Raw genomic sequence first — 15265 nt, forward strand, 5'->3', positions numbered from 1 at the left:
CCCTCATTAGAATGTGATTTCCTTGAAGGCAGGGGCTATGATTTTGCCCTCCTTCGAATCCTCAATGCTTAGTATAGTAACCAGCACATACTAACTGCTTAATGTAATTCTATGACTGGGCTTGGGAGTCTATGTTAAGGTGAAGATATAAGTGAAATTAAGACTGAATTTATGAACTCCAGAGAAGACCTACTGAAAGAAAAAAGGTTTTAATCAAGTTTTGAATAGGAAGACAGGAGAGATAGTACTAATATATTGGCTTCATTCAAGAATATTGAAAAATGTATAGATTCTATAAAAAACCATCGAGAAAGGAAAATACACTCATGTATAACCACACAGACCATCCTTCTCTAAAGGAGGCTGAATGTGTTTTTGGTGACTTTTTGTTGCGCTGAGATAAGCTCAGTGCTTCATTTCTCATCTGTACTTTCATGAAGTCACCCCTCCCCCCCCATCTCTCTGCCTTGGGTTTTCCCTTTCTCTACTTCACCCTCCACTCAGCTGTTGGATTGATCCTCTTAAAGTCCTTCCTCAGCTCACAGGTAGTAGCAGTAAAGAGTTAATAAAGACAGTGATGTCACAGACTGTTTCCAACTATGGGTGAGTATAACCTAGAACTCCAGGTCTTCTCTTATTTTTCTTTGTTCTAGAACACAAAGCCTTGTGATAGAAAAAGCCTCATTATTTCTACTGAAACTGAAATGAGCACCAGGTTTCTCTCTTTCATGACCATTTTTCTCCTGGGTACAGGTGAGTTCTGAATACTGGAAACTCTTAGTTACTGACTTGCTAGGGCTCCATTACAAACCTTTCTCTTGACTGCAATAAAATAAACTAATTTCCAAGCTCTCTTTCCCAGGTATTGTTTTTGTTCCCTACAGGCCCTATGGATGCTGGAGTCACACAGATCCTGAGGCATCTCATCAAGGGAGAAGGACAGGAGGTGATCTTAAAATGTGAACAGGACTTAGGACATGATGCCATGTACTGGTATCGGCAGGCCGACAACCATGAGCTCCGTATCATGTTTTACTACAATTATCAAGAACTTGTTACAAATGAGACTCTTACCAATCGTTTTCAAGTGGAATCTCTCAAGACACAACTGAATCTTCAGATCAAACCTCTTCAACAGGAAGACACAGCCACTTATTTCTGTGCCAGCAGTTCAACCACAGAGCTACAGAGACCCTTGGTCTCTGTGCATAAATCACCAGCTGAGAAGCAGTAGGGGATGAGAAGGGCTATGGGATGTTGATCAAGAAGGGATCACAGAACAGGGAGACAGAGATGGAAAGGTAGAAGGTGTTTAATGTGTAGCTCTCTGGCTGCTGCAGCCTACAGCGCTCTGGAGGACAGCTGCATCAGAATAAAGTGTGATTGGGAAATATGTAACAAAACAGTAAAAATTTAAAAAATGAAATGTTAATATGTGGTTTTATGTGTGTATTTATAGCACACAGGGGTCCTCCTTTAGTGCTTACTGTTTCTACTTGAATTTCATGCTGTGCCTTGAAACAGATTCCATCCTGTTTTGTTTTTGTTTGTTACACCAATATTCTCCTGGTGATGCCAAGGCAAGTATGTGGTCCCTACTCACACTGTATCTCTTTAGCAACACTTAAGGCCTAGGCACTCAGGTGTTGTTGGTGGTCAGTTGTTTCAGTCATCTCCAAATCTTTGTGAACCCATTTCCTTCTCCAGCTTATTTGACAGATAAGAAATTGAGGCAAGCATTGGTTAAGTGACTGGCTCAGGGTCACACAGCTAGCTAGTAAGTGTCTGAGGCTGGATTTGAACTCAGGTCTTCCTGTCTCTGAGCCTGGCACTCTATTCACTGTACCACCTAGGTACCCAACAGGTCTTCAATAAAATCTTTCTATTTAATGCTGGATAAGTGATATCTAGAGACCAGAACAAAGTCAGTAATAAGTATCCACTGATAGAAAAGCAAAGAAATGAGGAATATTAAACATAACTCTAAATGTTAATAACATATTTGACTCTGAAATTAGGGTACTTCTGGAAAATTCTTGCAAGTGGAATTAAGCCCCAACTGGTAAGATGGGCTAAATGACCTCTAGGGAAGAATACTACCTGAAAAAAAATTTTTTTTAAGCAGTTCATCATGTAGAAATGGGACAACTGAGAGAAATGTCAAGGTTCCTGACCAGAAAGCCCCTAAATTTTGAGTTCAGAATTTGTAATTTTAGATCACCCCCTCACTCCCTAATCTTTCACGTTCTCCTAATCAAAGAGTTTTTAACTTGGAGTCCACAGTCTCCTATGAAGTCCATGTACAGGTTTTAATGGGAGAGGTCTTTGAAATTGGATAGGAAAAAAAATACATATTTATTTCAATATTACTGTTTTCCTTTGTAATCCTATTTTATGCATTTAAAAAGATTGTTCTGAGAAGGGTTGTATAGGCTTCATCAGACTATCAAAGAGGTCTTTTACTCCAAAAAAGGTTAAGAATCCCTCATCTAACCCATGAACAAGAGGGTCAGCTAGGCAAATCCTCAAATGGCTTCTTCCTCTAGGACTTCCAGAAGAAGAAAGCCCTTACTGGCTCAGGGAGCCATTGGTTTTCCAGTGCACTCTGATGTTACTGATATTCCAATGTGTGCTTCTTGGCTTTGCCTTCCTTGGGAAAGTTCCTCATGGCTATTTAAAGATAAGAAAGAAAATTATATTTATTGAATAACCTAAAATCATTCATAAGAGAAATGATTTGGGGGAAGGGGCTCAATATCTTCAGAACTCAGTTTACTCACCTGTAAAATTAAGAAGCTCAATCAAATGATCTCTAAAGTTTCTTCTACTTATAACTCTTTCTAATTCAGTGTTGATCACTGGAATGGGAGTGGATATAGGACTGAGTAATTGTGAATGGGAATGCATTAAGAATGAAATGGTTGCAGTTTTCTGTCAAAATCTGAGCATTCCCTAGAAACCTGCCAGTAGCATAGAGAAGAGGTGGAATATGGAGTGGGGATGCTGTCAAGAAACAGTGAAGAGCAGAGAAGAAGGGAGGTACTTAGAAGGAATATTTGTAAAAGTACTGAGAACAGAGTGGATGAGAAAGCTGACTCCCTTGGAATATGGAAGACATTAACCCTTGAGCCATGCTGACTGTGTGATCCTGGGTGAGTCCCCTAAACTCCAGTACCTTAGGTAAATCTCTAAGACCACAACTTGCAAAACAGTTGTTAATTTGCATTGGTAGAGGGAGTTTCTTCAAAGGGAGTTCACTACTGGGATAATTATATAGATCTTCTTTTTTTTCTTTTTTTTTTGTAATACATATTATTCATCATTCCCTCCCCCCCCCCCCACTAGAACGTGAACTTTTTGAGGTCAGGGATTGTCTCATTTTTTGTTGCTGCCATCATTATAATTGTAATTGTTATTATTACTATTGAATAAGGGGATCTTGCAGGATGGAAGTACAGGTAATGGGAATTTTTAGGAGTAAGAAGAGTTGAAAATCAAATTTGGCTATAAGGAGTGTTTACTACTAAGAAGTAGAAGGAGATGCTGATTGAAATCATGAGCCCATCTCTTTAGTCCCCGAATCTTCATTCTTTTAAGGCCGTAGCTACCCTCCAATTCAGGTTCCGGAAAGACCAAGGGCAAGTCCTAGTGATTCTACCTCCTTTGGCCACTAGGAGGAACTATAATTCCATTCAAATTCAGAAGGTTCAGGGAAGCCCACAGAGAATCATCAAATTAAGGTGTGATTGTTCTATCCACCACTCCTGTTTAGTTAATTCTAGGAAGACCACCTTGTGTCCTGGAAGCCAGTCCTGATGCAAAGCTGCATATTTTTTTCCCTCAATTTTAGACTTAAATACTAAAACTAAAATTATACAATAAGAAAAGAAAAAGAAACATATTAGAAACTTAAATATTAAAACTTAAATACAAATTAAGAAAGGAAAAAAAGGCACGTCATATGCACAACAGAATGTAAGAGAGGATTCAAAATATATAGCAATATATTTCCATTTCAAGGAAGCCTATATAATAAATGTTACAAAATGTGTTGAGAGCTGTCCATCTTTACTTCCTTGTAAATTTTCTTTTGTTGTCTGCTGTCCATTTTTTACTTTATTCTTTTCCTCCTCCCTCCCTTTCTCCCAAGAAGACTACAATTAAGCATATATATATATATATATATACACACACACACATACATACATATATACATGCATACATACATATACAGACATATACTTTCCCTAACAAATTCTATTCCTGATCTTTGCTTTTATGTTTGTGTGTATCTCTTATTTCCTATTCCTCCTGAATCCTCTACCTTACTCCTACCAGCTACCTTGCCCTCTTATTACTTAACCTACTCCTCCCCCCCTTTCAAGGATTCCTCTCTTATCCTACCATTGCCTTAAATCTAAACACCCTTCTATATCTCCCTTTAACCTATATCCTCACCCTCCCCTCTAGGGTTGCCTCCCTTATTTGCTACCCTCTCCCTATTCCCTTAGCATTTTATTTCTTTCTGAATTTAGAAGACTTTAATACAATCAACAAGCATTTGTTAAGCACCTACCATATGCCATATATTGTACTAGGTACTGAGGATACATAGATCAAAATCAAGTAGGTTCTTGACTTCAAGGAAATTACATTCTGTCAAGGGACTCATCATATGCACATATGAGTATATATCACATTTGATGAAGGTCTCATTTACCCATAGTACAGTGACCATGCAGTAAGCTGTCAGAGAAAAGGTAATTTCCCTTCCCCTTTAGCCCTTGTGGCCTCAATAAATGGGCTCAGGGTTTTGATCTGTTTTGTTCGTTCTTTTCCATTCTAGCTTCAGGGATGGAGTCGCCAGATTCAGAGCTTGAGCCATGTGACTTTGGAACCCAGGATTCCAGGTGAGATGTTTCAACCAGCCCAACAAGGAAGTCCTGGGAAGCCCAGGTGCACTTTGGATTTAGAACTTGATGGTACTTATGCAGTACTAATAAGAATTGAGTTATGTTGTAAACCTAACCCCTCTCCCATCTCCAGAGATTGATGGAGGTGAGGAATCATGACCGTGAGAAGTTATGGGGAAGGTAATATTTGTATATTTGTTCTGGCTTTATCTTTGAAGTCAATATTCCTTCATAAAAACTTATCTTATTATTAGTAGCTAAACGAAACTGGGGTGCTTGGACCCATAAAATTAGGGGAACAAAATCAGTGGGGACTTGAGACAGTAGCAAACCCTAGACACCCTCTCCAACTGCATAAGGGAAGCAACAGAAATGTAATATACGTGACCTTCAGGCAATGAGGTTCCACAGAATCACCGTCACATACATAATTTGGGGGTAGAAGCACTGCCAGCTGGGGAGGGGATGGTGAATCTGTGAAGTATTCAAGAGGTAGAACTCTGTGCTTTGAAGAAAGCATAAAGGAGGTAAGGAGGGAAAAGGAACAGGTTAAATGTCTATGTAATAAACTGCAGAGGGGATATTCTTTTTTTCACTCAGGCTCAAGGATGGAAGAGGATAATAGATCCTTGGAGAACAGAAATAGGACATCTCATTGCAGCAGTGGTGGGGGTGGCGAGTCCACTTGACTTCCCATCTCTCCCAAACTCCTTTGTTCCCCATGACTAAGTGGATGCTCTAATCACTCTCTGTGTTGATGAGTTTCTAACCTGTCTGTCATCATGAGTGTGATTTATTTTAGAGAGTAACTACAGGAAGGAGAAAACCAAGGGTCAATTTCCTTTTCTTTTTCATCTGCACTTGCAGTTGAAATAATAACTGTATTACTGTTTATGTGGGGAGTTGTGCTATGCCATAAACAGGAAATTCTACCTCATAGGATGTCTTTGAGGTGGTGATCAGTGGGTTTTTTCTCTTTCTACTTTCTCCTTTATTCTAATGCTTCAGGACGATTTTCTTTAATCATTTCTAGCATTATTGTATCCAGATTTTTTTTATCATAGCTTTTAGGTAGTCAGATTATTCTTATGCTTTCTCTTCTTTATCTGTTCTTCAGATTAGTTGTTTTTCTTATGAGATGTTTCACATTCTCTTCTATTTGTTCGCTGTTTATATTTTGTTTTACTGTTTCTTGATCTCTTATAACTTCACTGGCTTCCCCTTGCCCGTTCTGATTTTCAAGGAGTCATTTTCTTCCTTAAAGTTCTGGGTCTCCTTTTTCTAATTGGTTGACTTTTTCATAACATTCTTGTTTTGCTTGGATTGTTCTTTAAAAAAAAATTTCCCCTCAATCTCTGTCATTAGATTTTTGAAATCTTTTTAAAGTTCTTCTATGAATTCTTTTGGGTCAGGAGACCATTTGATGTTACTCTTCAGGGTAGAAGACGGTTTCTTTGCTTTATTATCCTCCTCTGAAGATGAACTCTGATCTTCTCTATTCCCATAGCAACTTTCTATGGTTGGATTCTTTCTTTGCCTGCACATTTTTTTTTAATTTGTAGTAGCTTAGTTTCTGTAATCCCCTCTAGTCCTGGGGTATGGGGAATGGTGCTTCTGGTCTCAGATCCTCCTTAAGTTCTCTTCTCTGATCCGGAACTGAAACCAAGACCTCCAACTTGCTGTAAGTGCCCACAGTCAGTGGCATCCCTGCCCCACTGCTTCTGCACTCAACAGGCATGTGTTGGTTCTTTCTCATCCTCAGTCACATCTCCATGGCACTGCTGGATGTGGCATTCCTTGTCAGCAGAAGTTCCTTCAATCTTCCCCAGCTCAGACACCCAATTTCCCTCATTGTCCTGGGGGTAAAAGTTCCTATGGCTGAGACCCAAGGTAGCATCCCAACCCAGATAACCCCAGGGCTTGCTACTTGTTGTTTAAGTGAACCTAGCTTGGAGGTGTTTACTCTTCACAGAGACCAAACCTCACCCTGGGATTTTTCTTCAGATCTCTGATTTTCCCAGGAGGACCCCTAATTCATTTTTGCCACTCTATGTTTACCCTGAGGAGATTTTTAAATCTCTTTTCTAGGGGAAAATCTTAAGAGCTTGAATTTTTTTTTGGAGGGGGGAAGGCAGGTCAATTGGGGTTAAGTGACTTGCCCAAGGTCACATGGCTAATAAGTGTTAAGTGTCTGAGACCACATTTGAACTTAGGTCCTCTTGACTCCAAGGCTGGTGCTCTATTCACTGCACCACCTAGCCACTCCAAGAGCATGGGATTTTCTGACCTACTCTACCATTTTCCCAGAATCTTCTCCCATAGCTATGTATTAAAGGAGTAGGAAACTTGTAATTGGATTTTCAAATGAAATTCAGTTAACAGGAGGAACAACTATATCAAATAAATATTATTTAAGGCTTGGGGGAAGAAGGATCACTCCTTCCCCATATTCCTACATACTTCCTGCCTGCTATCCAAGGCCAGTCCCCCTACTAGGGAGGATGTCATTATTGTCATGGATATTAGAAGATAGAGACAGGGTTGAGCCTGCACCATTTCAGAGCTGGATCTCAGACTGGGGGAGGGAGGTAGCTAAAGGAACAGTGATATCACAGGAATTTTCCACCCGTCAGAGAAAGGAATCTCTCTTACTGTAGACTCCTGAGATGGGAAATGCTTTCTTCCAGACCTGAACCTACTATGTATACTGTGGTTTTCTTCTATATGATACTTCATCTCTTTTTTTTCCCCAATTTTAAATGGATTTTATTCTCCAAGACAATTGCATTTCCACTTGTCTACAGTACTGATTAAGTGCAATGCTGTTCACTTCTCTCCCTCTGCACACATTTAAGTATTCAGAATGTCCAGATTTACACAGTAGCTTAAATGTTACTTTTAAACTGCTACTGCCTTGGCTACAAATTCGAGTCCTTCAATTTTTGGAAAGCTGTGTGGAATGCTCTTTCTTCTGGTGTTTTTAGTCGACCTCTTCAATTGTGGGTCCAGAAGAAGCACCTCCAGATGGGGCTGCTCCTCCTGGCATGCCTCCTGCACTCTGGTACAGCTTAGGAATGATGGGGTTGCAGACCTTCTCCAATTCTTTCTGCTGATGCTCAAATTCTTCCTTCTCAGCAGTCTGCTTCTTATTCAGCCAGTTGATTATTTCATGACATTTGTCAAGGATCTTCTGTTTGTCTTCATCACCAATTTTACCTTGCAGTTTTTCATCCTCTACAGTTGCTTTCATGTCGAAAGCATAAGATTCAAGAGAATTCTTGGAAGACACCTTGTCACTCTGCTTTTCATCCTCAGCCTTGTATTTCTCAGCCTCCTGGACCATACGCTCAATGTCTTTTTTGCTCAGACGTCTTTTATCATTGTTGATGGTGATCTTGTTCTCCTTGCCTGTGCTCTTATCCACAACAGAAACATTGAGGATGCCATTTGCACCAATGTCAAATGTTACTTCAATCTGAGGAACACCCCTGGGTGCTGGAGGAATTCCTGTGAGCTCAAATTTGCCAAGCAGATTGTTATCCTTCGTCATTGCTCTCTCACCTTCATAAACAACCAGGCTGGTTGTCCAAATGGGTGGTAAAGGTCTGTGTCTGCTTGGTGGGGATGGTGGTATTGTGTTTGATCAGAACGATCATAACTCCACCAGCAGTTTCAATTCCAAGGGAAAGAGGAGTGACATCCAACAACAGCAAGTCCTGCACATTCTCAGGTTTATCTCCAGGCAAAATGGCAGCCTGGACAGCTGCACCATAAGCAACAGCCTCATCAGGATTGATACTCTTATTGAGCTCCTTGCCATTGAAGAAGTCTTGCAGAAGCTTCTGGATTTTGGGGATTCAAGTGGAACCACCCACCAGGATGATGTCATGAATCTGAGACTTATCTAGCTTGGCATCTCTTAAGGCCTTCTCCACAGAGTCCAGGGTGCCACAGAAGAGATCAGCATTCAGCTCTTCGAAACAGGCTCAGGTGATTGATGGATAGAAGTCGATACCTTCATAGAGGGAATCAATCCCAATACTGGCCGGGGTACTGGCAGAGAGGGTACGCTTTGCACATTCCCAAGCAGTGCGCAGACGGCGAACAGCCCTCTTGTTCTCACTGATGTCCTTCTTGTGCTTTCACTTGAACTTGGCAATGAAATGGTTGACCATTCAGTTGTCAAAGTCCTCCCCGCCCAAGTGGGTGTCCTCAGCTGTGGACTTGACCTCAAAAATGCCATCTTCAATGGTAAGAATGGAGACATCAAAAGTACCACCTCCAAGGTCAAAGATGAACACATTTCTCTCGGCACCAACCTTTTTGTCCAAGCCATAAGCAATAGCAGCAGCAGATGGCTCATTGATGATTCGGAGCACATTGAGACCAGCTAGGTTCCAGCATCCTTGGTGGCCTGACATTGGGAATCGTTGAAAGCGGCTGGCACTGTGACCACAGTATTTGCGACCATCTTCCCAAGTTAAGCTTCAGCAATTTCTTTCATCTTGGTCAAGACCATAGAAGATACTTCCTCTGGATAGAAACTTTTGGTCTCCCCTTTGTACTCCACTTGGACCTTAGGCCTGCTTGTGTCATTCACCACCGTAAAAGGCCTGCACAATCATTTCTGATTGTACAACTGCATCGTCAAATCTGTGACCAATCAGATGTTTGGCATCAAAAACTGTGTTGGTGGGGTTCATTGCAACTTGATTCTTCACAGCATCACTGATTAAACATTCTGTGTCGGTGAAGGCGACATAGCTTGGGGTGGTCCTGTTTCTCAGTCATTAGCAATGATATCCACGTTGGAAGACTCCCACACAGGAGTAAGTGGTGCCAAGATCAATGCCAACTGCAGGCCCCTTCGACATGGTTGCTGGGGAGTCGGTAGTAGCTGACCACTGTGGAGAGAGAAGGGCTGCTGCTGTGCTGAGTAGCTACTTCATCTCTTAATAGCAGGTAAATATTGGTCTCAGTTGGGAATTTGCCTTCTGGGGTTCTACCTCTAAACATTTCCCTTGGGAAACCCACCTCCTTGGATCTGCTACCTGTCTTCCTTCTTATTCTTACCCCATAGGTGGTCACTTGGATACTAGAGTCACCCAACAACCAAGCCACCTGTCTTAAACACAGGATAGTCAGTGATCCTTGGATGTGATCCAATCATAGGATACTTCATAGCAATTTGCTACCATCAGATACAGGGTCAGGGCCCTGAGATGCTATTTTGCTTCTATCAAAAACAATTGAAAGAGAAGTGGAAAAATCTCTAATCTAGTCACAGCTAAACAACATGACAATTTCCAACCTCAACATCAGTTCCTTGGAGTAGTGAGATTCTGCACTCGATCTCTGGTCCAGTAGCAAAGACACAATGCCACAGATTCACCTCTCATTTATTCACAAACTTGTTTGGCCCAGGATCAGGGAACAATGGCTGGGGAGGCAGGAAGCAGGAGGCTAACATCAATTCTAACCCAGCACCAAACACTAGGGTTACTTAACATTTCCCTTTAGTGCTGACTTTGGCTCCTTCTCACTGTATTACCTGAGATACTCCTTCTCATGTAATACCCCCAGAAAAGTTAAGTTTATTCAAGGTACTCTCTGGATCTCTATCCATTCAAAACCACATTTCATGAGCCCGCACCGGTGTATTTGCTTTTCCTAGTCAGGGAAAGGATACACTTAATTCAAAGGAGAAATATTTAATGAAATAGAATATTGTAAAAGACAAAGTAACAATATGACATTGTCTCCTTTGAAACTGGGGCACAGTGTCCTACAAATACACAGCAGGAATGGAAGAATAAATACACATAGAAATTATATATGGGGTGTACATAGGTAATTTAAATATATTTAGATAACATATACGCAAACATCTAGGTGACACTGTGGAAAGAATGTTAGGTAATGAGTCAGGAAGTCACGGATGGAAATCTGGCCTCAGGTATTTACGAGCTGTGTGCCCATGAGCAAGTAACTTCAGTTTCCTCATTGGAAAAATGGGGAAAATTATAGCACCTACTTCCTAGGATAGTTGTGAGGATCAAATGAGATAATAATTGCAAAGTACTTACTACAGTGGCAGCCACATAGAAAGCATTATACAAATGTCAACTATTCTCTCTCTGTCTCTCTGTCTCTGTCTTTCTCTCTGTCTCTCTTTCTCTATATCGCTGTCTCTGTCTCTCTGTCTCTCTCTCCTGAAGCATAGAAAGTACCGGTAAAGGGAATTTTCAGAAGTAGGAAGAGTTGAAGTTCAAATTTAGCTTCAAATTTGACCAACAGGAATAGAAGAAAGAGCTAATTGAATCCTTGAAATTATCTCTTTATCCCCCTACTCTCCCTTCTCTTAAGGCCACAGCTTACTCTCTGACCTAGCTCCTCTAAGTAGAAGGGAAAATTCTAATAATTCCAGCACCTTTGACCACTAGGAGGAACGATGTATGGTTCTAATCAAATTCTGATGGTTTGGGAGGAAAACAGAGAATCTTCAAATAAAGATATAATTGTTGTATTGACCTCTCATGCTTAGCTTGTTCTGGGAAAGTGACGTGTGTCTTAAAAGCCAGCCCTGATGCACAGCTGTGTTTTGAAGGAGTAAAGGACTTAGAATTGCCTTTTCAAAAAAAAAATATTCTTTTGGCAAAGGGGACAACTCTGTCAGATAAATATCACTTAACATTTTGCAGAAAGGGGATCTCCCCTTTCAACACTCACATATTACCTGCCTGCCATCCAAGGCCAGCCCCACCCCTTGGGTAGGACATCAATAATTACATGGAGGGAAAAGGAGGTAGGGATAGGGTTGAGCTTTCACCATATCAGAGCAGGATAGATGTTGGGGGTGGAGGAAAATGTTGTGATCAAGAATAGCAATATCAGGGGTGGCTAAGTGGTGGAGTGACCCTGAAGTCAGGAGGACCTGATTGAAAATCCAGCCTCAGGCACTAGATGTGTGACCTTAGGCAAGTCACTTAACCCCAATTGCCCTGCCTTCCCCACTCCAAAAAGATGATATCACAGGCATATTCCACCTGTTCAGAAGAGGAACTTTTTTCAACATAGATCCCTAAGGAGGAAAATGCCCTTACAGCCCTGACCCTGCCATGTATACCAGGCTTGTCTTCTTTATAACAATTTTTTTTTTACTAGCATATCCCAGCTGGAATTTTGCCTTTTTTCTCTTCTGCCTCTAAACAGTTTTCTTAGGGCTTCCTCCTCATGCATCTATTACCATCTTTCTATTTCTTTTTATCCCACAAGTGGTTAGTTGGATATTAGAGTCATTCAATAACCAAATTACTTGGTCTCAAGGATAAGATAGTGCCCCTGGGCTTTGACTCCATCTCTGGATGTGACAATGCATTGTGGTACTGTCAGATACAAGATGAGGGTCTTTATGTACTCTTTTACTTTTTTTTAAGCAATTGAATGAGAAAGGAAATATTTCTGAGCAATTCACAGCTAAATAGTATGAAAATTTTCACTTCAACATCACCATCAATCAGTTCCTTGGAGCAAGGGGAGGGTGGGGATTCTAACCTCTATCTCTGTGCCAGCAGCATATTCACAGTGCCATAGAGCTGCCTCTCATCCCTTTACAACCTTGTTTGACCCAAGCCCAGGAAACAAAGACAGGGAGGCAGGAATCATGAGGCTGGCATCAATTTTGGCTAAGCACCAGCTATTAGGGTCACTTGACATTTTCCCTCTAGTGCTGACTTTAGCTCCTTCTTACTGTAGTACTTGGGCCACTCCCTCTTATATAATACCCCAGCAAAGCTATGTTGGTTCTAGGTACTGTGGGTCCCTATGCACCCAAAACCATAGCTCATAAGCCTCCATAGACATATTTGTTTTTTCTAGTCAGGGAGAAGGTGCAGTTAAAACAAAGAACCACTTAATGAAATAGTATACTAAAAAACAAAGTAGCCATAATACATTGTCTATTTTGAAGCTAAGGCACATTGTCCCACAAATATATGCATCAGCATTAGAAAAATGACTTTACATAGGAATTATACATGGGGTATACATAAGCACTTCACATATACTGAACTCACATATGCATAAACATGTAGGTGACACAGTGGATAGAAAACCAGGTGAGGCGTCAGGAAGACATGAATGAAAATCTGGCCTCAGACACTTAACAGGTTTTTGACCTTGAGGAAGTCACTTCACCCAGTTTATTTTATCTGTAAAATGGAGATGATAATAGTACCTACTTCCCAGGATTGTGAGTAGCAAATGAGAAAATAATTGCAAACACAACAAAATGTTAGCGATTTTATATACATAAACACACATATATCTGTATACATACACACATGCATATATGTATACATACATATGTGAGTATATATGTGTTTATATATAACACTCACACATATATAATAATTTATTCACATACATACTTACACCTATGGATCCTAAAGCCTAGAAGTACAGGTAAAGGGAATTTTTAGTAAGAAGAGTTGACATTTAAATTTGGCTTTAAGGAATGTTCATTAAGAGGAAATGAAGGAGAACCCTGAGACCGACTCTTCAGCACCCTACTCTTCCTTCCCTAAGGCCACAGCTACCCTCCCTCCCATCCAGCTCTACTGAGGAGCAAAGTCCCAGTTATTCTACCACCTTTGGCCACTAGGACGAGCTATGGTGCCACTCATATTCAGATGATTCTGGGGGGTCATTTGTTGTAATTGTTGTCCTTATTTGTGATTTTTTAAACAGGATCAATGACATCACAAGGGTCACATTTGAGATGGAGGTGAATTGGATCAAGAGGAGGCAAAGATGTGCAAAGTTGTCAGACTGATTCTTTCAGAGCTATCCAAGTTCAGTGGCATGACAAAAGTCAAAGCTAAGACTATTGCCCGTGGTCCCAGACACAGCGGACTACGTTGGCATCTTTGGTGTCTCAGAAAGATCTAAGCCCTCCACAGCACCTGCTTCAGTCATTTTCATGGCCATTGGAATAAAATTTTATCATCCGCCCATTCCAAGAACATAGAGGATCTTCAAATAAAGATGTGACTGTTGTAAAAGCTCTTCATGCTTAAGTAGTTCTAGGAAGGAGACCTTATGTCCTGGAAGCCAGCCCTAATGTACAACTGTGTAATGAAAGAGTAGGGAGCTTGTAATTGGCTTTTCAAGAAAAAAAATTCTGATGGCAGAGGGAGCAACTATCTCAGATAAAACATATTTAATACTTGGCAGAAGGGAGATCACCCTCCCACTCACAGATATTCCCTTACATTCAAGGCCAGACCCATGTACTAGACAGGATGTCTAATGACATGCAGATGAGGAATAGACAGTGACAGAGCTGAACCCTATCAGAACATTCCTTCAGATTGGGGGAAGGGTGTGATCAGGAGTAGTGATGTCATAGCATATTCCATATGTTCAGAGAGGAACCTCTCTCACTGCAGGCTTCTGAAGGGAGAAATATCTTCCAGATCTGAATCTACTGTTCATAACAAGTTTTTCTTCTGAATGATAATTTATCTCTTAACAAAATGTGAATATTGGTCCCAGTTGGGAAATTACTTATTGAGGATCTGCCTCTAAACATGAGGCTTCAGGAGAAGCCCTCCTCCTGGGTACTATTACCCAGCTTCTTTCCTCTTCCCAGCCCTCAAGTGGTCATCTGGATACTAGACTCACTCAACATCCAAGTTATTTGGTGTCAAGGACAGGACAGTCAGTGATCTTGGGGTGTGACCCATCTCTGGACATGAAAGGGCATTCTGGTCCATTAGATACTGGGTCAGGACCCTGAGATGCTCTTTTACTTTTGTAATAAGCAAGTGAATGAGAAAGGAAAAATCTCTAAATAGATTCAATTTACAGTTCAAGGGCATAGAAGTTTCTAGTTCAACCCCAACATTAGTTCTTTGGAACAGGCAGATTCTGCCCTTTATCTCTGTGCCAGCAGCAGAGACAGTGCCACAGAGGCACCTCTCATCTGTTGATAAACTCGTTCAGCTAAAGTCCAGGGAGCAATGGCAGGGAAGGTGGGAAGCAGAAGGCTGACATCAATTTTAGCTCAACATCAGGAATTGGGGTCACCAATCATTTTTCCTTTAGTGCTAACATTAGCTACTTCTCACTGTAGTACCTGGGATGCTCCCAGTCATGTAATGCTCAAGCAAAGTTATATTGCTTCAAGGTACTTTTTGAGTTCCTATTCAATCAGGACCATAGCTCATGAGCCCCCACATGTGTTTGCTTTCTCTAATGAGAGAGAGGATGCAATTAATTCAAAGCAGAAGCATTTGATTAGATAGCATAGTAAAAGACAAAGGAGTAATGACATTTTCCTTTGAAGCTGG

At 40.9% G+C, this 15265-nt stretch overlaps 1 pseudogene and 1 gene segment (V, D, J or C); one reads left to right on the top strand and one right to left on the bottom strand.

Moving 5' to 3' along the window:
• The first annotated feature begins 625 nt into the window (after positions 1-625).
• LOC138160493 (T cell receptor beta variable 3-1-like) lies at positions 626-1390 on the top strand. The segment is given in 2 exon segments: positions 626-753; positions 885-1390. Coding segments are annotated over 2 exon segments (399 nt in total).
• Positions 1391-7891: 6501 nt separating this feature from the next.
• On the bottom strand, positions 7892-9787 carry LOC138160494 (heat shock cognate 71 kDa protein-like; annotated as a pseudogene).
• Between the last annotated feature and the right edge of the window lie 5478 nt (positions 9788-15265).

This window comes from Petaurus breviceps, unplaced genomic scaffold (assembly GCF_028583685.1).
Source record: "Petaurus breviceps papuanus isolate PSGF00001 unplaced genomic scaffold, PetGlider_PUasm1.0 181, whole genome shotgun sequence".
NCBI lineage: Eukaryota > Metazoa > Chordata > Mammalia > Diprotodontia > Petauridae > Petaurus > Petaurus breviceps.